Source organism: Sebastes fasciatus, chromosome 10, assembly GCF_043250625.1.
Source record: "Sebastes fasciatus isolate fSebFas1 chromosome 10, fSebFas1.pri, whole genome shotgun sequence".
Lineage (NCBI taxonomy): Eukaryota > Metazoa > Chordata > Actinopteri > Perciformes > Sebastidae > Sebastes > Sebastes fasciatus.
The window spans coordinates 10004333-10026704 of NC_133804.1; the positions used below are offsets into that span (position 1 = coordinate 10004333).

General features: G+C 42.2%; 2 protein-coding genes across 18 annotated transcripts in view; both read left to right on the forward strand.

The window, feature by feature from the left end:
• LOC141775075 (connector enhancer of kinase suppressor of ras 2) overlaps window positions 1-9293 on the forward strand; it is an 82466-nt gene extending 73173 nt beyond the window's left edge. Inside the window, exons 20-25 of one of the 4 annotated variants that reach the window (XR_012595547.1) lie at window positions 1336-1406; window positions 1504-1604; window positions 2349-2937; window positions 5393-5697; window positions 5787-7259; window positions 7427-9293. Coding sequence is in view for 3 of the 4 variants with exons in the window: in XM_074648002.1 (XP_074504103.1) it covers window positions 1336-1406; window positions 1504-1604; window positions 2349-2946; window positions 5396-5697; window positions 5787-5996 (1282 nt within the window). In the remaining variant the exon portion in view is untranslated. Of the gene's footprint in view, window positions 1-1335; window positions 1407-1503; window positions 1605-2348; window positions 2947-5392; window positions 5698-5786 lie in introns of all 4 variants that reach the window. The other 3 variants (XM_074648001.1, XM_074648002.1, XM_074648003.1) reach the window with 3 other exon arrangements.
• A 1350-nt stretch (window positions 9294-10643) lies between these two features.
• Window positions 10644-20977, forward strand: apool (apolipoprotein O-like). Of its 14 annotated transcripts, none has more exons than XM_074648005.1 (13): window positions 10644-10781; window positions 12300-12398; window positions 12487-12612; window positions 13118-13172; window positions 13644-13742; window positions 15466-15557; window positions 15664-15774; window positions 16419-16647; window positions 16760-17094; window positions 17155-17244; window positions 17305-17419; window positions 17856-17993; window positions 19259-20296. In XM_074648005.1, exons 1-13 carry the CDS (start codon window positions 10770-10772, stop codon window positions 19471-19473), a joined length of 1716 nt encoding a protein of 571 aa, XP_074504106.1. In that variant the 5' UTR covers window positions 10644-10769; the 3' UTR covers window positions 19474-20296. The 14 variants fall into 14 exon arrangements, 13 of the variants coding, with proteins under 13 accessions (XP_074504106.1, XP_074504110.1, XP_074504113.1 ...); XM_074648009.1 differs by having other exon boundaries at window positions 16760-17109; window positions 17200-17229; window positions 19259-20295; XM_074648012.1 differs by having other exon boundaries at window positions 16760-17109; window positions 17200-17229; window positions 17320-17419; window positions 19259-20295.
• The last annotated feature ends 1395 nt before the right edge of the window (window positions 20978-22372 follow it).

Consider the following 22372-nt stretch of genomic DNA (forward strand, 5'->3'; position numbering starts at 1 on the left):
AATCATTCACCGATGCATCCCGATGCATCCCGATGCATCTTAGAATCAAGAAATATCCACACCTCTAGTGCCCATGGTCATCTTCATGAAGGAACATGCCACCCAGTGCAACAGTGTGACTCACTGACATGTTTTTAATAGTTTTTTGGACAACAGCGGAATTCTATGGCACAGAAGAATAAGCTATATCAGGCTTTGTCTACAGAGGCAACACTTGTTAACAGGATCAATTCATAGTTTTAGTCTTTTTTATGGGATTTGTTAACAATAAGATCATTTTTTTAAGTCTTAATCTCTGGAAGTTGCTTCCTGTAGGATCCACTTCCTAGTATGATGCGTTTCCTGTTCCTCATGCACAGACTGGGCCTCTACTACTGTTCTGAGTATTTTCTCATTTTAAGAACTTAAGTGAAAAATGAACATGACAGATTTAAATGAAATTATACAGGAAAAATAAATAAATATAGGCCTAGCCTATATCGCGATAGAAACAATATAGAAATATATACTATAGATATTTTTATATTGTTTTCAAAGATATTCCATTTACTATAATGTAAGACAAAGAAAGCAGCTAACTCTCATATTTGTGAAGCTGGAATCCTCAAATGTTGAGCATCTTTGCTCGAGAGTTGACTTGAATCAATTATCATAATAGTTGCAGAATACTTTTCTGTCGATCGACAAATTGATTAATCGACTAATCATTGCAGCTCTAATTCAAGTTGATCCGTTCAACGCATTCAGAGTATTTTGACCTCATACAAACACAAAACTCCCTGTTAGACTTTAAGGTGTATTTTGAGTCATTTGGATTAATGAATTATTCAAATATTTGCAATATTATGAATAAAAAGGCCTGAAAAGCAATTGTAACTTGATTTTATAACTCAGTTTTAAAGCTAAGACAGTCATATCTCATCTATCTTTTTCATGTCAAGTGGTGGAACCAATATAAACAACATATATTTTGTCGTTTTGACGACATATATCATCATATTGCCCAGCCCTAGTGAGAAGAGGACAGGAAACTTGGATGTAGAGAAAGAATGCCATCTGAGACGAAGAGGACAGAGGATTGTCACTTCTCTCTTTCTGCATCTATCCTGCATAATTATCTCGATGCTTTTCTCTCTCGTCATCGGGGGGATGAGTCAGTTAGACAGATATCAACCGTTAAGAGACACCACTTTAAATTATTTAAAGTGAAAGTTTTTTTATTCATCACCTACCGTTTACCCAGTATAACCCATCCTTTTCTCTCCTCCACTCTGCTCCTCTTCTCATCTATCCTCTGATGCCTTCCTTCTTTTTTCCTTTCCTTGTTTCCTATAGGTGGATGAACCGGCTGGGGCTGGCTGCTATTGGCTACACACCAGATGACAAGGTGCCACGCCCTGATGAAGGTGAGACGGATTCACCTGGTTAGATATAACCGACTTTACCCTTTTCCTCCATGTATTGCTAACATTTATGTCTCTCTGTTTTTTATCTCAACATCAGACTACTGGAGTGAGAGCGATCAAGACGAGGTGGATGGCTCGATGACGCTCAAACAGGAGGGACCCTCATCCCTCTGTGATACTTATCACCGCACGCCATCAGTAAGTACACGCGCACACATATACTCAACATATTCTTTGCAGTGTTTCAATCTGATAGAATATTTTATTCATAAAAAGCCCCACAGTTTTCCAAGATGCATAGACCAGAGCTCTCAGCATTAATAAAACATCAGAGTGTGAGAGTATCTGGTTCGGTAAGCAGCCAAGACCATCACTTGTGTCTGTCTTCTGCTGCCAGAACTTCTACACTATCTGACCTCTAGGTGGCGACAATTGTTCATCGCTCATCACATGTCTGAAAGATAATGTAACATTGATATAGAGTTTTACTCAGAAGATGTTCAGACATGCACATAAAAGGTCCATGTTTTCCCAGCTGAGCCATACATGCCAGTCATTCTGCCATCTCATTGCTTTTTTTGCTCTCATCTTTTGTTCTCTTTCTGCCCTTTTATATTTCCTGTCCTTCTTTCTTCTCTCTGTGCACACCTCGTCCCTCTCCTTGTTTTGCGGGTCACATTTTCCTTGTATCTGTGCTCACATTTCACCTCTCCGTCGACTTCTATCCCTCACTCCTCTCCATATACCGACCAACCTGTCCACCTCACGAACCCCTCTGGCCTCCAGGGGAACTTCCTTCACAGTTACGACCAGTTGCCCCGCTCCGTCAGCTCCATGAGCCTTATGCGCTCCACTCCATCCCCACTCCCTCCATCAATGAGTGCCTCCACCTCCCCCATCCCTCCACAGATGGTCTCTTCCACCTCCCCTCTCCCTCTCCAGGTCAACTCCTCAAGCCCCTTCCCGGAGCCCAAGCACGGCCGACACTTCTCCAGCGAGTCCACGCACTCCCACTCCTCGGCCGAGGACCAGCGCGGAGACGGCATGGGCATGGGCACGGGCACAGGAAGCACCAGCACCCACTCATCCGGCTGCCGCTCGTCCCATCGCGAGAGGCGCTCCTGGCAAGACCTCATTGAGACGCCTCTGACCAGCGCGGGGCTGCACTTCCTCCAGACAGCGCCGGGGGAGAACGAATACGGGGGCATGATGGGGAGCATGGCCGGGGAGATGGGGATGTACGGAGGGCTGGGCAGACAGGGCATGTCCCCGGAGAGACGCAGGCAGGCCACGTTGCCCGTACGGAGACACCATGCCGCTGAGAGGGACAGGGAGCGGGACGGGCCCTTCCCTCTGGAGCGAGGGCCACACACACACAGCCACACACACCGACGCTCTCACAAGCAGCGCAGCCAGAGTCTGCCCAGGAACAGGGACCCCATGCCAGGAAAGCTGTTACACACCTCGGCTCATATGGAGGAGAGGAGCGAGGACGAGGAGGCGGAGGGGCAGGCTGCAGATATACTCGAGGGTGAGGAGGGTAAGGACATTACACATAGTCTGTTTTATACCAGGAGAGAGTAGGATTAGTATGCACAAACATTTGAAAACACATGAAAAAGTCTGTTTGGTCCTCAGAGGAATAGACTTTGAAAGGGACTATTTATAACTTTCAGAATTGCTTGTTAACAGCGACACCTGTGGCCGTGAAGTCAACAAAAGTCAGCGTCGGGCTCGCGCTTGCTCGCTCTAAATAGACATGAACGAGCATCGCTCAAAACAGTGAGGCGACACACGTCAGCTAAAACCACAATATCACTCTATATTTCATCTGCTTGGCAGTAATGTTAGCTGACCAGACGAAGGTCTCTCCATGAATCAATGCTGGCTTTTCCTGCCTCAGCCTCCGGTGTCTCCCTCCGGAGGCTGAGCAGGAAAAGCGGGTAGGTGCCGGGGCTGAGCAGGAAGAGAAACGTTACCGTCTCCGACTGGGTGCCGCTGATAACGTTTCTTGCTGCGGAGCCCGTCACTTCACAAGACACGGAAAACCTCTGTTGGTCTGGAGGAGCTGCAGCAGTTATTTCTGCACAAACGTCCACTAGATATTCTCAGGGCGAGCGCGCATGTGTTCCGACCCGGTACATTAATACGCTTAAAAAGTTACAAACAGTCCCTTTAAGTAGCTAATGAGTAAAAAATATCTCCCTAAACATTATGATTTTTTTAAATTAAAGACTGTATTATCTCAGAACTTGCAGTATTGCATATTAACTTTGTTGTAATATTCACATGTAAATAGGGTATGGGGTAAAAAGTGGACATGGGTAGGTAATGTTACACCAGATATGGAGGGGTGGAGAGGACAGACGGCATAAATATGTTATAAAGGTATTATGGCTAAAATGGTATCATTTTGGCAGTGGCGGAGGCAGTATTCAGATCCTTTACTTAAGTAAAAGTAACAATACCACACTGTAAATATACTCCATCACAAGTAAAGTCCTGCATTGAAAATGTTACTGAAGTAAAAGTATTATTAGAAAAATAATATAATGTTTCCTATGAAATACTTTATTATTGTATTATTACCACTGATGCATTAAAATGTAAGTTGCACACTGTGAAATGCAAATCTTTAAAGGTCATAAAACATACTGAACATTGTTTTATCAGCATAATACTTCATGAGTTGAAAATTGACTGAAAATTGCTCAAAAACATGATTTTGAACTGATGAATATGTTTCAGAAGTCTGCCACTGGTTTGAGTCTCAGGGTTCAATACAATGGATGTTCATAAGCTTTACGTATTACGGATCTCTGTTATTAGAGTTTTATAACAGTTTCGTCATAAGAACAGGGAGACTTTTGTCTATGAATGACGTCTTTGGCAAAAAAAGAAGAATATATATTTGTTTAAACACAGCCCATATAACATTAAAAACATGTAACATTTCTTAATTTGATGTAATAACGCTGCTTTATGATCATTTCTGTAGTTTGATACCTTCACCAAATGTTCAAGCCCAGTTTGCAAAGGGAAGGGTTACGACTCCACTACTTCTTTACATATTGGGTTTTAATAAGGTCAGAGGAAAAGCAAAAATGTAAAGGGAAAAACAATATTAATTGAGTAATTATTATATTTATAATGAGAAAGAAAAGCTAATGTCAACAATGTACAAAGGTTAATCTGTAATGTAAATAGTAACTATAGCTGTCAAATAAATATAATGGAATCAGAAGTATACGAATTCCCTCTGAATTGAGTCATAAAGTGGCTTAAATGGAAATACTTAAGTAAAGTACAAGTACCTCAAAATTATACTTAAGTACAGTACTTGAGTAAATGTACTTAGTTACATTCCACCACTGCATTTAGGGCCCTGGTTCTCAACAAGATGATTGTCATTTATAAGAAATAATAAAAGATTAAAGGAAACTGTAGCTTAACCTCTTTAGGCCTCCAAAAATTATTTTAGGTCAAATCAACCTTCAGTAACCCCTTTTACAACAGTATTTGAAGGTGAACAAACCAAAAAGTTTGGAAACCATTGAGCCTCATGCAAGAACATAAAATGTCAAGGTGACATCTTCATACTGCTCGTTTTGTTCTACCAACTGTCCAAAATAGTCAATTTACCATCGTAGAAGGCTACGAAAACAGCAAATATCCACACAGTAGAGGCTGTAAGCTGTGAATTTCTGCTCTTTATGCTATGTTTTTATATTTCTTAATTATTATTATCAATATTATTATTATTATTAAAATGTTCTCCTCCCTTGTTTTTGAATACTTTATTATTATGGTTTAGGTTGTTGTAGTCATTTTTCTTAAGCAAACAATAAAAAGCATGATTAAAGAAAAAAGAGATGGTTTCCGATTGATTTCCTGTCAATCAACTAATAGATTAATCGACTTATTGTTTCAGCTCTATATTAAACACAGCACTGTATATCCAATTGAAGCTCATTGTGTCATTCTAGCAGTGAATCTGACTCTTACCGGCCCTCTCCTGGGTGTCTCAGACCTGCGGGAGTTGAGAGTAGAGAGCAGAGAGAGGAGGGTGTCGGAGGGAAGGGAGCGGCGGGTGTCAGAGGGCCGTGAGCCGGAGCCATTGGACGGACTAGAGCAGCTGTACCGGGCCCTGGAGCAGGCCAGCGTGACGGCCATGGGAGACCCGAGACCCTGTAGCAGGCAGGAGTTCCGACGTTGTTTCACGCAGAGAGCCAGGGACCCTCTGCTCAACGACCGGCTGCACCGGGTCCGAGCCCTCCGCAGCACCTTGAAGGTTAGCACAAAGGAGGATTAGGGGATTTTACAGAAGAATTTGTGCGGATTCAATGTGGTAACTCCCCCATCTCTTTGCTCCCCCTCCAGGCCAAAGAGTCGGAGCTGGCGGTAATCTGTGCCCTCCTGGAGGACCCTGGCCTGTGCTCCCAGACCTTCAGAGAGTGGAAGCAGTGGCACAGTGAGCTCTACACAGACATCTGCCAGCTCAGCCCCGGCACCAACGGCCAGGACGACCTCTCCCCGCTGGCTGCGCCTCTCATGACCCACACACACTCTTTCATTGAGACACACGTGTGAGAAAGACTGAACTGATACACACACACACACACACACACACACACACACACACACACACACACACACACACACACACACACACACACACACACACACACACACACACTCACTCACACAAACACACAGAGCTTTACATTAGCTGAGTCCTCTCTTCTCTCCTGATCACGACTCTGAGCACGCACTCACACAAACACACACACACACACACACACACACATTGTAAGATGTGTAAATATCATAGAGGGAACAGTCTGAGACCTGCGTGTATGAACTTTTGATAATCCTGAGGACCCCACAGGGTGCCTATTGCATGCCTGAACAGAAAGCATTAATCTTCCTTTGTCTATGGAACTCAGCATAAACTCCACACGCTTGTCGAGCAAAATGGGAAAAAAAGGAGACTTTTTAACACGTTCGTTCCTTTGTATTCTCTTGGTTTTGCTATTTTTTATTTGTTTCCTGTTGATTTTAAGGGGGCAGGGGGAGCTATGTAGCAGCAATACAGAGGAGAATCCTTTTCACCACAGCACTGTACTTTTGTACTGATGAACTTTGCACCCAGAGCCACCAGTTCTCCCCCTTTCTCTCTATTTTTTTTTCTCTCACTTCATATCTCGCTGATTTACAGGGACCTCACATGTTATTCCAGGCTGATCTGACGGGACAGTGTGGGAAAAGCAAGGGTTTTGGTATAAGACTGTGAAAGGTAGCCATCAATGCTGGTTTATCTGGTGAAAACTAGCACCAGGAGCATTGAGGAACTGGCTAGTTGCACACTATTTCAAACTGTGAACTGTTAAAAAAAAAATGTTATCTGCAGAAGGAGGCTCCTCTGATTGAGTGCAATTCTACGATTCAGTTTGCATTCTCTCTCCCTCTCTTCCTTTCTTTCCTCTCTGTTTCTGTCCATCTCCTCCTTCTCTTTTCTTAATTTTTTTTTAATTTCCTCTCTCTCTCTAGTCGTCAAAGACTTGTGTATATGTGTATACTGCTGTGTATACTGATGTAAATGTTTGCGTTCCACTACCACTGTGATATGCTTCTAGAGGTAGCGGAGGGAAGACAGAGAGTATGTATTTGCGTGGGTGCAAAACGATTTTTCTTTTTCTTTTTTCTTAAACAGCGAATGCAAGAGCTAGAGAGTTCTTTTCAAAGGATCCACTCACTACAAAGAATGCACTTTCTATATCTCTATATCTCATTGGCTGCATCACAGGGTCTATGTCTCATCGGCCTCTTTACCATTGCTGTTCAAAATATCAGGTAAAAGCATTTGCCGTCTCATTTTCTAAAGATTTGTGTACAGTCTACAAATATATTTAAACATAGAAGAATATATAAATCTATTTACGTTTTGTGTCATAGATATAATGTAAAGTATGATGTATTCTATGCCAAGGTTTTGCAGTGTCCCCCTCTTCACTCTGTAGATGCAGGGTGTTTAGCAGTTGATAGGAGGCAAACGACGACAACCACCATTGACAGTTGATTGACAGTTTTTACATCACGGCTGACCCTTCTCCTGGTGATGTGTTGCATGAGAAAAGTCCCAGGACTGATTTGATTGGACAGGGTAAAATATTGTGGATCATTTGTATTCTTTTTTTCCCCCCTTTTTTTATCTTCCTCTCATGATTGCAAGATAATTAGACTTGTAGCGCATGATACATGCAAAAAGTACTGTTGAAGAATGACCTTTTATTTGTATGTTCATAGATTTGAATTCTTCTTTTCATTAGATAGTGTTTGAAGACACACACTGTACAATAACTGAGGCTGGCAATTGTTTTGCTCCTCGGTTACTCGATCTAATGCAGATCCTCCTTTAGCATCCCAGCAGGAGGTTTCAATTTGATGTTTTGGGTTTACATAGACTGACACGTATCCAAAGGCTTCAGGAATCTTACCTGAGAGACGACAGTACAGTTACTTCTAAAAGCTATTTTTGACATTCCCTCCAAGCATATGGTTGATACTGGGCGGTCAAAGACCTCCACACTAAACGATCTGTAATGTCTGTGAGACCCGGATGAATCATTTCATCTGCAATATCAGGCCAAGGACTCAACGGTGCCCCCCAGTGTCAAAGACTCAGAGAGACATGCGTAGCACCTGCTGCATCCAGCACTATCTGTACTTATTCTTCATATTTTACTGTAGTTCTTTGCGTGTAGGTTCAGGTTTTTTCATCATGTCACACAACACGTTGTGAAATATCAAACACACCCCCAGAGATACAGCTCATGTTTTTTGAACGGTTAATTTGAGAGTACCACAAAGAAACTAAATGATGCAAGCACTTTCCCTGTGCCTCCCAACCCTCTCTTTGGCAACGATGGACTGACTATACTGGCGATCCTACACACACACACACACACAGCTGCCGACGAGTGGCAATACAGTTTTAGTCTGCAGACCTCTCTCCGTTTCTCGTCTGTGGTGGTCTCCTTTTTCCACCAGGCAACACACGCTGCAGATTAAGAAATGTGAGTTATGATTTGCAGGCACAGACTGTGTTATCCCTCCCAGATCTTTGTGTGTGTGTGTGTGTGTGTGTGTAGACCTGCAGAAACAGGCCGAAAAGGGAGATTCCACTGTGTGTTCTTTCAGGGGTGTACACCTCATGGTACATTGCACAGGTGTGTAAGATGTAAGTTGCACTGCGACATTAAAAAAAGGAACATATTGCTCTTTTTCAAGGAAAATATTAGCTTACTGTTATTCTGTACATTAAACTGACTAAAGATGATATTAAAAAAGAAAGAAAATGACATTTATTCTTCCTAAAGTAGCCTTTTTTGGTTTCATATATATGAATATATATTACAAAAAATACAGATTGTAAACTTAAGTTGTTAAACTTTGACTTCAATAAACTGAATCCTCTGCACTATGAGCTATGATCAGTTTATGTGTACCTTTTCTTGGATTTATTGAAACAGTCTTACAGTGTCTTCTGTGCTTATGTCACCAGGATGAAGATGACCAGATTTCAAATTCAGGGCAGGGGTCATCCCGTAAACCAGGAGGCCATACATTATGTTCTATTCCTGCAACAGCTAATATAAATGCCTTTCAGTAAACTAAACCCTTACCTGCTCACGTTTCATAAGCATCCACCTTAAAAATAACTACTGAGAGTAACAAGTATGCATTCACTACCATGCATCCACCCATGGCATCCTTTTTATTCTATATTACCCTGTTAGCGCACCACTTGACTGTTGGGTCCTTATTTCTGACCCCCTAGCCACTGGCCTCTGTGCAATGTGTATGTGCCCTATTGCCTCGAAGTTCTGAATAAATCCATTGCAACAAGTGCACTCCACTATGCTGGAACAATACTTAATGTATGTTAGTTTGTGGTAATTTGAATAAACTTAATTTAGGAACATGCAACATGTGAGCACAACATAAACTAAAATATGAACTCTCATAAAACTAGATTTTGACACAGAGTCCTTCTAGAAGACATGGCCACAAAATGAGGTAATAATGTCAGATTCACCTCAGTTAAAGGGACTGTTTGTAACTTCTTACACGTATAAATCAATCCTTGTCGGTGTCCCATGCGTGCTCGCATGTGGCTACGCTGTTCAGACTCAGACTCAGACTCCAACACAAACTACACGGAAGCACCAAAACGGCAGAGTTATATCCAGTGTTGGCCGCGGTCGGAGGACGCGGGGGAGATCGTAGCTTTGGTCTCCAGGGCCGGAGTCTCTGCTACTCTGCTCCTCTGCCTGCCTGCTTGCCTTCACTCCCAGCTCGCTCCACCTCACGTGCATGCGCACACACTCCACACTGCAGAAGACTTCGTAGCTCTGAGAATATCTAGTGAATGTACAGTGGACGATTGTGCAGAAATAAATGCTGCAGCTCCTCCAGACCAACAGAGGTTTCCCGTGTCTTGTGAAGTGATGGGGCTCCGCAACGAGTTACGTTATCGTCTCTGACCGGGTGCCGGCGTCTTCCCTGTTCCCTCCGGCCGCGGTCGGGAGGCTGAAGCAGGAAAAGCCAACACTAGGATCAGCAGTGATTCATGGAAAGACCTTCGTCTGGTCAGCTAACATTACTGCCAAGCAGCTGAAATATAGAGTGATATTGTGGTTTTAGCTGACGTGTGTCGCCTCACTGTTTTGAGCGATGCTCGTTCATGTCTATTTAGAGCGAGCACAAGCGCGAGCCGGATGCTGACTTTCGTTGACTTAACGGCCACAGGTGTCGCTGTTAACATCATTTCTGATTCTTAAAAACAGTCCCTTTAACTCTCGTAAAACTAGATTTTGACACAGAGTCCTTCTAAAAGACATGGCCACAAAATTAGGTAATAATACCAGATTCACACAATTTACAATTAATTTAATTACCAAAATCATCAGACTTACTGTGAACCGGGAGCTTTTGGAGCCCCTTGTGGTCTGGGGGCCCTGGGCAGTTGTCAACCTTGCCTTGCCCCTAATAAACCACTGCATAACATGCACAATTGCTTTACATTTGAAACTGCAGTAACAGTTTAATCATTTTAAATTAAAATGTTAATAAATAAATGTGATATTAAGCATTGTAATTACATGCTTGCAACAGTCATTACCAACATTGTGAGTTTGAGAACATTGTGTGACCTGCAGCTGAATGAGATCACTACAACAGCAGGCTGCTGCAGGTGTCTCTGCTCTCCAGTAGGTGTCGGTAGCTCACCGTGGTTCAGGTTTAGACTCTAACACACCAAGCTGAAGGAGAGCCGAGAGAAGAAGGAGGAGGAGCGCTAGCATGGCGGCCAAGGTGAATGAATGCTTGACATTTCCTCTTCTTATAAGTATATGTTTTAATGAATGAGCGGGTGTAGAGTTAACGTCAACTCAACGTTAACGTTAATGCAAACCTGAGCTGACTATGTCTTTAAAGCTTTAACGCTGAGCTGCATGAGAGAACCTGATCTGTATCTGACTGTGTCTGCTGTGCTAGCCTCACTCAATGACTCAATGCTAACTACACAGCGTGCAACTAACTAACCACTGTTAGCAGTAACCTACTCACACATCTGCTAAACATCTGTATCAGCTGTGTATCTGTCAGACACGTCTTCGTCTGTTAGGCTGTTTTAACATTAAACATGAGCTTAGTTGGAGGAGGTTGTGAGTTATCCACAACACCCTGATTGTATAACTTTGCATGTCTTGTGAGTTAACTTATAGACTGTAATGTTAGATATACTGTATGTTAGACTACTTCTGCAGAATATGTCTGTCTCAGTGGTGAAAAGAAGCTAAAAACATTAACTTAATGTGCTGTATTTAAGTGCAATGTGGAAATATGACGCCTGTTATAATTGCATTCAGTAAAAGTGCATATAATATGATAATATAATGCATCAAAAGACACTCATTCATTATGCAGAATGCTGCATCCCCAGTGTTATTGTTAGGCTATGTGATTACATATATTTATGCACTACTATTATTGAAGCATTGACACATAAGCTGCACTTTAATGTTGCAACAGGTTCAGCTGGAGCTCATTTTAATGACTAAATGTAACGTTACAGGTGAGAAACTGTACACAAAGTCATTAAAATGAGCTCCAGCTGAACCTGTTGCAACATTAAAGTGCAGCTTACAATGCTTCAATAATAGTAGTGCATAAATATATGTAATCACAGAGCCTAACAGTAACACTGGGGATGCAGCAATTCTGCATAATTTTTTTTTTTTTTTATTTAACCAGGTAGTACTCATTGAGATTAATAATCTCTTTTGCAAGAGAGACCTGACCAAGACAGCAGCCTTTAAACATACATTTAAGTTTCAGACGCCACAACATAAAACAAATGCAAAATAAATACATAGCATAATATCATACAAATCACATTAAAATCAAATGTTTGAAATCAACGTTAAAGTGAAAATATTCAGAAACACAGACAGCCCCCGATTGACTCTGCTTCTAGGTCTTTCATTCAGATTTCCCAGTTTCAATCAGCTTGCAGTGTATTCCAGGATAATGAGTGAGAGTGTCTTCTGATGCGTCATATTGTCATATTTATGCACTTTTACTTAAGTTAAATTATGACTGCATGACCTTTACTTTTAATGGAGAGTTTTAACATTGTGGTTTTGCTATTTTTACATATGTTAATGATCTACTATTCCTACCTCTGGTCCACATGAGTCATCTGTCTAGCACCTACATATCACTGTGGAGTCTGGCAAATCAGTGATTATTGTCTGTCTGTTGTTTGTGTGTTGTGGCTATGAGCTGACAGATACTAAAGTTAGCATAACCACTTCTATTGTATCCTAGGTGGTGATGGTGGCCGTCCCGACGGTGTTGGGCATAGCCTCCATCCGTGTGTATACTGTGAGCGAACTGCCCACTGATGGACTGGTTACTAGAGAAAAGGTATGGTTGTCTCAGCAGGTCTGATGTGAGAGAACTGAACTGTTGCACGTCACAATTACATGCTGACTGCCTCTGTCTCTGTCCCCAGCTGAACATCTACACCCCGCTGCCACAGTTTGCTCATGCCCTGTTTGTTCCAGAGAGGCCGGGTGTCATTCAGAGTGGGTTAACGACAGCGAGAGAGACCGTAGCACCATATGTCCAGGCTGTTCAGGTATTTAGATTTTGCTGTGTGTATTTACATGAGAATATACAGCAGTTCATAGACACCACCTGTTACAGAACGCATACCGTCTTTCACAACACTTAAAACCCCCAAAAGAACAACCCCTTGACGAATGGAAACAAGTGTTATATAAATGGAACAACAGCTCAGCTAAAACACGTCAAAGAGGGTTTTTATCTTGCACCTGCAGTGTTACTTTTCCCACCCTGATTTTTGTTCCTCTAGTTTGCGGTTACAGAGCACAATCCCACGTGCTGCGTGTGCTCTGTGCAGGTAGCTACAGCTGCAAACAGCAAAGTTCAGGAGACAGACAGGAAGTAGTGTTCATGCAGTTCACTCAGCAGCTGCAAGGTTTGCTGCGAGGAGATTTGGCAGTTTGATACTGTGGAAGATGAGGGAAAAAAAACACTTCACACTGACTCAGATGTAGTTGTGTTCTTGATGGCCTGTTGTTGTAGTGGTTCATTTCATCTATGCCCTTTGTTCCCTGCAGGGGGCCTGTGTCTCTGTGAAAACAAGAAGTGTTAATCTATACTATGCAGGAGAGGGTAAGTCAACAGTAGGTACCTTAAGGTGTAATAAAATAATAATATTCTCCCTCCCTGAAACTCAAAACTTAACTCTTGATGCCCTATACTCGTGTGTTAAAAACAGATCGCACATAGTGTACCTAAGCTGTCTATTTATAGCCTTAAATGTCTTCTCTATGTATTGATGTTACAGTATGTAAGGTTACATTATATAATCGTACACAGTTCACTGTGCTGTGATTGTGCATGTTTTTCTGTGGCATTTGTACTGTTATGTCCCCAACATCAGTAAATATGTAAGGAAAGCAAACTACTATTATCCAGTAGCGATACCGCTGCACATAATATTACTGTATATTACCACTCTCTCTGTTACTCCTGCTTGTGTAGTGTATTATGACAATATGAGCAGAGGGTCAGACTTGAGTTCACGATTGAGAAAACTGAAGGAATGTTTGTCATCTTGTATACTGTCTTGTGTTTCCCCAGATGTATTCTATTACTTGAGGGACCCTCCCCCGGGTTTTCTACCCAGATTTGGCACCATCACCATGGCTGGCCTGCTCGGCATGTTCTTGACCCGGAAAGGTAACCTGATCTTCAGTCACTATATCACACTTTAGGCCTGCTGGAGACAATTGCTTTGTCATCTATTAAAGGGATAGTTCGGATATTTTGAAGTGGGGTTGTATGAGGTCCTTATCCATAGTCAGTGTATTACGTACAGTAGATGACGGTCGGCACTCCCCCAGTTTGGAGAAACAGACAGGAGTTACCGCACGGAACCAAAGCAATGTACTGCTGTGGACGGGGCAGCAGCGGAACGTACTTTAACCACCTAAAAAAAGACCCACCTAAAAAGATCAATATAAGTTTCAGTGTATACTATATTTATTTTCACCGCTTTACCATGCCGTCAGACAGCCCTTTCTAACGGGGAACTGAAGCCGTTATATCCATATATGCTCTCTTCAAAGCCACCAGACTCCTTTGACAAAAACAGTAATTTTACCTCGCAGAACACGGAAGTTGCTGGTCTCCCGCTGCCTCGATCAATTAGTTTGTTTGTGACTTTGGTGAATCAGAACTAATCCTTTAAGACACCAAAGTGACACAATAGCACTAACAAACTAACCAATCGAGGCAGTGGTGGACCAGCTACCCCTGTGTTCTGCATGGTAAATGGAGTCTGGTGGCTTTGAAGAGAGCATAGATAACGGCTTCAGTTACTCATCCGAAAGGGCTGTCTGACAGCAAGTTAAAGCGGTGAAAATATTATAAATATAGCGTACATATGATACTGATATTGATTTTTTTAGGTGGCTAAAATACGTTTTGGATCCGTCCACAGCAGTACATTGCTTTGCTCCCGTACTCCTGTCTGTTTCTCCATGCTGGGTGCATGCCGACTGCCATCTACTGTAGGTAATACACTGACTATGGATAAGTACCTCACACAACCCCACTGCAAACAATCAGAACTTGAATCTGTCTATTTATTAGTACATACAACAATATTGCAGTATAATAAACAAACCACAATTCGACATTTTGAAGTGAATCAACATAAACGGTTCCTGTCCTACGCAACCATGTAATATTTCTGCAGAGAATTTTCTCCACAGGAAATGTAGACTGTCAACATGTAGTATCTCGATGTATCAGTGTTGTATTTGAAACAGGCTATTTTGCATTAATAAAAAAGGATCTTCCATGAGTCCCTTGCAATATGATAGTACTAGCAAGCTAGCTCAGGTTCTCTATGGCTGAGAATGACATTTGCCATGCAGCTGTGTGGTAATGTAACAGGTGTACATAACAAAATCATCAATTTCATCCACCGAGCCACTCTGACTGTGGATGTGTGAATATAAAACTGTATAAATAATTCATACCTTGTTTATTTAGCATACAAGTCTAGGACTTAATCTCAATCATTTCGTAAAACATACCATAACTTTCATACAGCAGGTGCAGGTATGATACAGTTTCACTTGAAGCACATTTAACCCAAGTTTGACTCAGCCATAAGAGACCGCTGTCCTCGATTATGAGCATTCACAGACCACAGTTTGCCACTCGTGTCCTAAAAGCCTCACTGCTAAACCACAGAGGGACAAAGCAGTGCAACACATAAGAAACAAGTGAAGTTTCAGTTTTCTCAGCACTCTTTGTTTTAGTCTTACTCTCTCGGGGGAGTCAGCTAAATGACATTTCTCAATACAGCAGGCCCAGATTAAGTTTGGCTCCAGGATTTAATCTGTTCCAAAGTCAGATTGATTGCTATTCTTCATCGTAAACTTTATTTCAGGCTCTCATTTCAAGAGGTTAGCCGTTCCACTGGGCCTGATGAGTGCAGGAGCTTCGGTGTGCTACCCGGCTCAAACAGTGGCTGTGCTTAAGGTAACACTACTTTTTTTTTTCGAATGCTGACCCCATGTGTTAATGCCAGTAACAAACCTCATTACCTTCAGAGTTTAACACTATTATTGTCTTGTGTGCTTTCAAGGTGTCAGGTAAGAAGGTGTATGCTGTAGGGCAGTGGAGCAAAGCTACAGTGTCTTCACTGGTCGCCTCTAAGGAGCCTGTCGCCAAAGAGATCGTTGCTTCACAACCACAGGTCAGCAGTCATATTGAGCTACTGAACAGATTTATTCTGATTATTATATTTTGATGTAACCAGCTCATTTTAAATAGGAAGTACTGTAAAGCTGTTTTTGCTGTGTGTGTGACTAAAACCAAAACAGACCCACATGGTAATAATGGTAACTCCCTTTCCACTGAATGGTTTCCGTTCTACACTTTTTACTTTCTCAAAAAATCCCTCATATCTGTCAATAGGTTGTATTCCATTTCCTTTGCCCTTTTATGATTGTGTTATTGTTCTTGTTACTTTTCGCTTCATACGTAGTGGTTTGGAGATTTTTGTGATCTAGAAATGAAACTTAGACTCGCTGCAAGTCACTCCGTAGTGTCAGCTAAATAAATGCCTGAAATGTAAAATGCTAATGTAAGCGATAAGGTTTTTTTTCCCCTCTCCAGTCTGTGTAATAAATCTAATCTATTAGAAATGAAATGTTCAAGAAAACTGTAAAGCTAGTGCCTTATTCTGTTTATAGAATTAATGTGGTTATTCTGTTACTGACAATTACAGTTTAAGTGTGATTCATCAAATGGTGAAATTCATATTAATACTTTTATATCCAATAATGTGTGTAAGTCTTGGTTAAACAGATTTAAATCTGTGTTCTTTATCCATGTTAGACAGCTACAGTGCCAAATCCAGAGTCTGCAGTAGTTGAGGAGGCCTCAGAGCCCAGTGCCACCACAGACAGCTCAGCCCAAAGCTCTACAATCCCAGAGACCGAGGTGGAATCAGCCGAGTCTGTTCCTGCCACCGATGAGCCTGTTGACGCTGTCATAACAGAGGAGGCGTCATCAGTAACACTCGCAGAGATTTCCCCCGACCAGACCCTCACAGAGACCAACACAGGTAGCATAGATATTGATCTCTGTCTGCTTGTTTCTTTGTCGACATCCCTTTTGTTTCACAATTCCACAAAGGGCTTCTCCTGATGGTGTGCTGTATTTCCTCTCCTGTTCAGATCCAGTGGCACATTCAGTGCCAGCAGAGGCGGAGGCCACCACAACCTCTGAGGAAATACCTGCACCTGTTGAAAGTGAAGAGCCCTCAGACACAAAACAAGCAACAGACGATGTCGCCGCTGATGCCAGCAATGCCGAGCCCACACCAAGCTTAGAACCGGAGACGGCAGAGGCTGCTCCAGTGGAGTCCCTGGTGGAGGCTGCCCCAGTGGAGGCTGCCCCAGTGGAGGTTGCTCCAGTGGAGGCTGCTCCAGTGGAGGTTGCCCCAGTGGAGGTTGCCCCAGTGGAGGTTGCCCCAGTGGAGGCTGCCCCAGTGGAGGCTGCCCCAGTGGAGGTTGCCCCAGTGGAGGTTGCCCCAGTGGAGGTTGCCCCAGTGGAGGCTGCTCCAGTGGAGGCTGCTCCAGTGGAGGCTGCCCCAGTGGAGGCTGCCCCAGTGGAGGCTGCCCCAGTGGAGGCTGCCCCAGTGGAGGTTGCCCCAGTGGAGGTTGCCCCAGTGGAGGCTGCTGAAGTCGAGTCCGCCCCAGTTGATGCTGCCCCAGTGGAGGCTGCTGAAGTCGAGTCCGCCCCAGTTGATGCTGCTCCAGTCGAGGCTACTGATGTCGAGTCCGTTCCTTCCTCTGAAGATCCGCCTGCTCCACAGGCCTCAGACGAGCCAGCAGGTATGATCAACAGTGTCAAAGAGCAGAAAGTGCACTAGTAATGCAATATGAAAATTACGCCAAAATATATCTGCTTCCTTGGAAACCACCCACAGAAGTGGATCCACTGGAAATGAAGGAGCTGGAAAGCTTATATAAATGGAAGACCGTTCCATGACAGCTCCTAAAACTAGAAATTATTATTTATAAATTATTATAAATGTTTTGAAAAAAGTCTGTGAAAGCTATTTGTACATCTCTTGCGTTACTTCTCATTAGGACCGACCAGTACAGTACACTGATTTGTTGTAAACTGCTAAGAGTTTGCTGAGAATGTTTTCGATGTTTTTAATATTAATAATATTAGTATGAAGTCACAAGAGCTTTCATAAAGGTGGAAACACATCAGTACATGTCCGTGCTGCTGACCCTGTGTTGTGTTTTGACTTCTCCACAGTACCAGTTGTTGAATCAGCTGAGCCCGAACCTGCTGCTCAACCTGAGTTAGCTGACCCACCACAAGATGCTGCTGTGGAGGAGACACTCACACCACCAACACCTCCTCCTCAACAGCATGCAGCAGAAAACAGCAAAGGTACAGTGAACACCTCCGGTTCAAGAGTAGGACAACTACGGATGACACGGTACCAGAAATCTAGTGGTCGATACCAATACCAGTGAATTTACACGATTCTCGATACCAATCGATACCACGGTAAAAAAAAAAACAAGAACAATAAATCCCATGTAATTCAACACGCACTCCTTTATTAAAACATTTCAACATTACAAAACACAGAGGCATGTAACCTTTAAGTAATAAATAAAAAGAAACGTCTATTAACATTGCAAAAGAGAACAGTGACATTTCGCCTTCAAGTATTTAAAACAAACAATAGTGTCTGGATGTCCGTCTTTGAGGTGCTTTGCTAAATTGGAAGTATTTCCTCCTTTGGAAAGAAAAGCACGACGGCACCGTGACGGCACCGCATACTGTTTTTTGCGAATCTATTATTACTCCTTGTAAATCCGCCTCGACGCAAAGTACTTCCATACCCGACTCTTGCTATTTGTTTCCTCAACGAGTTGAGGCGGAGGTAGCGCTGCAGCAGCTGCTGCCATCTTTCACGTCTCCTGTTGTTGTTTTTTTTCCGTGCTGTTACGGCGTTCTTCTTCTTCTTTCATTTCACAGCAGATGAGAACACTTGTAAGCGTATACTGCCCCTATTAGATCCGAAAGAATCGCATCTCCAGTACCTCCGCTCCGATACCAAATGACCATTACAGGCATCTTTCGGTACAGTAGAAAGCGAGTACCGTCACATCTTTAGAATTTTGGTACCGAGTTGGTACCAAAGTATCGGTTCTCATGATATCCCTATGAGCAACGACTTACTCGAGCACACATACACACACTGCTCTCTGAGACACCTAAATGTGTTGGGTCTCGCACTTGTTAGCACGTGTGGTGTTAATTTTCCAGACAGACGGCTGTCATTTGATCACGCTATGGTCAGTTTCCACTCAAATTTGTGTTGCGTCACAAGCCAGCTCTGAAATTCATGAAAAAACAAATCAAGTTTAACAGATTGAGGAGTGAATGAGTTCTGCAAGCTATTTACTGAACCATAACCTGTGGGAGTCTTCTGTTAGATAGCAAAGACTACAATCCACCTAATAAACCGTGAGAGGGATCTGATGTAGTGCCACCAACCTTTAGTCATGCTCTGGACCCGTGTACACAGTCTGATATTAACCGGACCAGAAAGACAAGTTTACTACGTAGTGATCTCATGTTGCGTTACACTCTACTCTACATTGGAAAAATTATTGCAAAATCTGTCTGTTTACTCCAAATAGCATCCGTCTCCCAGGACAACTCACGCACAAGACCCAGCACATCCAGATCTCTGAGAATTCTGGTAATTCTAGTGGAAGATGAAGTGTGTCTTAGGGCTGGCGCAATAACCGCAATATTGCAATACCACAATATTTACAAGCAAACCACAGGGGATGGCAAGCAACTGCCGCAACCGCTATGTTCACGTTTTTTCTTTTTGAATTCTTTGCAATAGGAGTGCCACATATTTACACTACAAACGCCAGAAGCGTGACAAGACGCTGAACGTCTATTCTGCATTGAGCGCTGCACGATTGGTGTTTTTTTTTTCGGGTCGCCAAGAGCTGAAAAATGTTCAACTTTGGATAAAACTCCACAAAGACCAGCTGTCACATCCTCCATGTAGGCTACAAGTGCTGGACAAAAACAACAATGGAGGAGAAATGAATACACATAGACCGGCGGGTCGGTCCTCTCTCCCTACATACCTCAGCATTCCCTTCATCCAGAGCAAGCACTCTAACTTGTGCCGACATTTTTACTTCTGCAGATATTTCGTATCATAGCAACCAGACCAAAGCTCCTCAGTTGAAAACAACGCTGCGCCTCATTTTCCCTTGTTTGTTCTGCATTCAACAATAAACAAGTATTTAATTTCTTTTAAAACTGTCATCTTTGTCATTGAAAAGGCAACAATATACTTAATAATAGCCTAACAACAAAGCTTATTTATATAGCACTAAAATAAATTAGGATAAATGAAATAATTTGCAAAAAAAAAAAGAAGTTGCAATAATACCGCATATCGCAGGGGAAATTCCTGCACCGCGACAGACCTAGTGTGTCTTTGTGCTTGCAAGAATCAACGCTAATTGTACTGAACACGAGCTCACTAGTATTGTATGACCGCACAAAGATTGACAGGACACTGTGGCTTTGGCCCTGGTACTCTTTATGTTTGTTTGTTGAGTCTACTGATGCATTTATTGTCAGTCAGCTTAATCCCTTAAAGCTTAACATGTAATATTTCAGTGCTTGTGGCTGAGATCTTGTTGCATTTCTCTTGCTGCCCTCCAGAGGGCTCCAGTTTCAAGGCAGACCCCGCTCTGATGGACTTTGGCCAGTCCAACCCGGAGGATGAAGACCTGTACAGCACACGGAGCTGAGAGACCACAACCGGCCGCAGGAGAAACCTCATTCACACTGCCATCTCGTATTTCATTCACATCAACGGACACTCTGTATCATTATGCAGTGTAAATAGGCCATTTTGCAAGCAAGCAGAGTTAGGAAGTCTTTCATCAAAAATTTCCATTCTCATTTCTTCCGCCTACACTATTGATACTTCCACAGAAAAGGTCCAAGTACATTTGCTTTGTAGCAGCAAAGCAGCAATTCCCGTACACGGAACTGTGTCGGCTTGCGTAGAAAGACAGAATCATGGGGAAAAAAAACTACACCCACTACTGTTTGCAAGTCTTTTAATCCACAGATGGCAGATTGAGTATTTTTCTCTGTGTATGTGTCATTTAACAATTAGAGGCTTTTTTGCAACAGCTTTCACAATCATGAGTGCACGGTGATTTTATTTATTGTAATTTAGCCCACTGCGTTGGTATGCTGAAAATACTGCACATGTGTTGGTAATGGTTGCAGGATGGTCTAGTGCTGTTCCATTTGATTACATCCAAAATGTCTTCAGTTGTTTAGAACCAAAAATAAATCTATATTTTTCATGATTTCATGTTGTGCTTTGTCAACTACTAAATACGTACTTGTCAGAATTAGTTAGTTGTGTTATTTATTGTCATACATAATAAGTGCTCAGCACATTCGGATATAAGATACCAAACATACAGATTCAGTGTTGAAACAGTTGTCAGATAATCAGATGACTTCTTATATGTGACATTACATTGCAAACAGAAATTTGTCTTTGGTCCCAAAGCTCCACAATTAAAATCGGACACAGAAAAGGTGCCTTTCTAAAACACACAGGTTTTTATAATGATCCAACCCCCTTCAGAAAAAACAACCTTTTACTAAAAAGTGTAGCTATTAAATCACACAATTAGCAGCTCAACAGGAAATTGACTTAATCTTCCATCACACCTAGATCACATAAACAAAGCCTTTTGGCTTCAGGGAAACCATTAAACCCACTTGTTTCTGTTGCTAATGGTAACCAGAACTTAACTGTGCACACAGAAATATTTGATTTCATGATATAATATGTGTATGTTAATTTTAATTAATTCATTTTAATTTATTTTTTATTTTTTATAATATGGTTTATAATCAAATACTTGCAAAACTAATGACATTTCTATCAGCTTGTACTGCTGAAGCTGATCAGCTACTGTTGTCAGGCTATTAAATAGGCGTTATCAGTCACTGTAAGATAGATGTGGGTTAATAGGGGGCCTACTACACCCACTAGTATGTTTTATCATCTATTCACATGGTAGATCACCAAAAGAACACAACAGCGACCTCTAGCGACCGAGGTACTTATGACATGAGCAGAAGCGTAAGTCAGGCGCTGTAGTATAGACACTGAAAATCCATAAGGGGTGGACGCAATGTTTTTCCCTAAACTTAACCAAGTTTTTTTTTCTTGCCTAAACCTAAAGAAGTTGTAGTTTTGTTGACTAAACCTAAAGAAGCCCTGTTTGTGTTCAAAACGTGACATTTCGTTCAGATTTACATGTTAGAACGTTGCTTTAAAGTTTCACTTATCCGATATAGTAGGCGTAGTAGGCCCCTAATGACCCACATCTATGGTGCTTATAGCGACAGATAACCCCTAATTAATGGCCTGATAACAGTCGAATCAGGTGGCGCTACTTTGTGTTTAGTGCTAATTAACAAACGTTAGCATGCTAACACACTGAACTAAGATTGTGAACACTGTAAACGACAGCATGTTGGCACTGTGAGCATTGTGAGCAGGTTTGCATATGTTAGCATTTAGCTCAACACACCACTGTGCCTCTGCATAGCCTCTCAGTCTTATGCTACTATTTACTCATTCAGTTGAACCAAGTTGTACCACATCATGCATTGACTCATACTGTAGAAAATGTAATTAGAACTGCGTCCTTGGTCAGTAAAGTACAGAACAAGAAGTACAC

Excerpts from the sequence above, each read along its gene's own strand:
- apool (XM_074648004.1), top strand. Across the intron at positions 12,399-12,486 it reads GACTGGTTACTAGAGAAAAG|CTGAACATCTACACCCCGCT; the intron begins GTATGGTTGTCT and ends CTCTGTCCCCAG. Across the intron at positions 13,173-13,643 it reads TCTATACTATGCAGGAGAGG|ATGTATTCTATTACTTGAGG; the intron begins GTAAGTCAACAG and ends GTGTTTCCCCAG.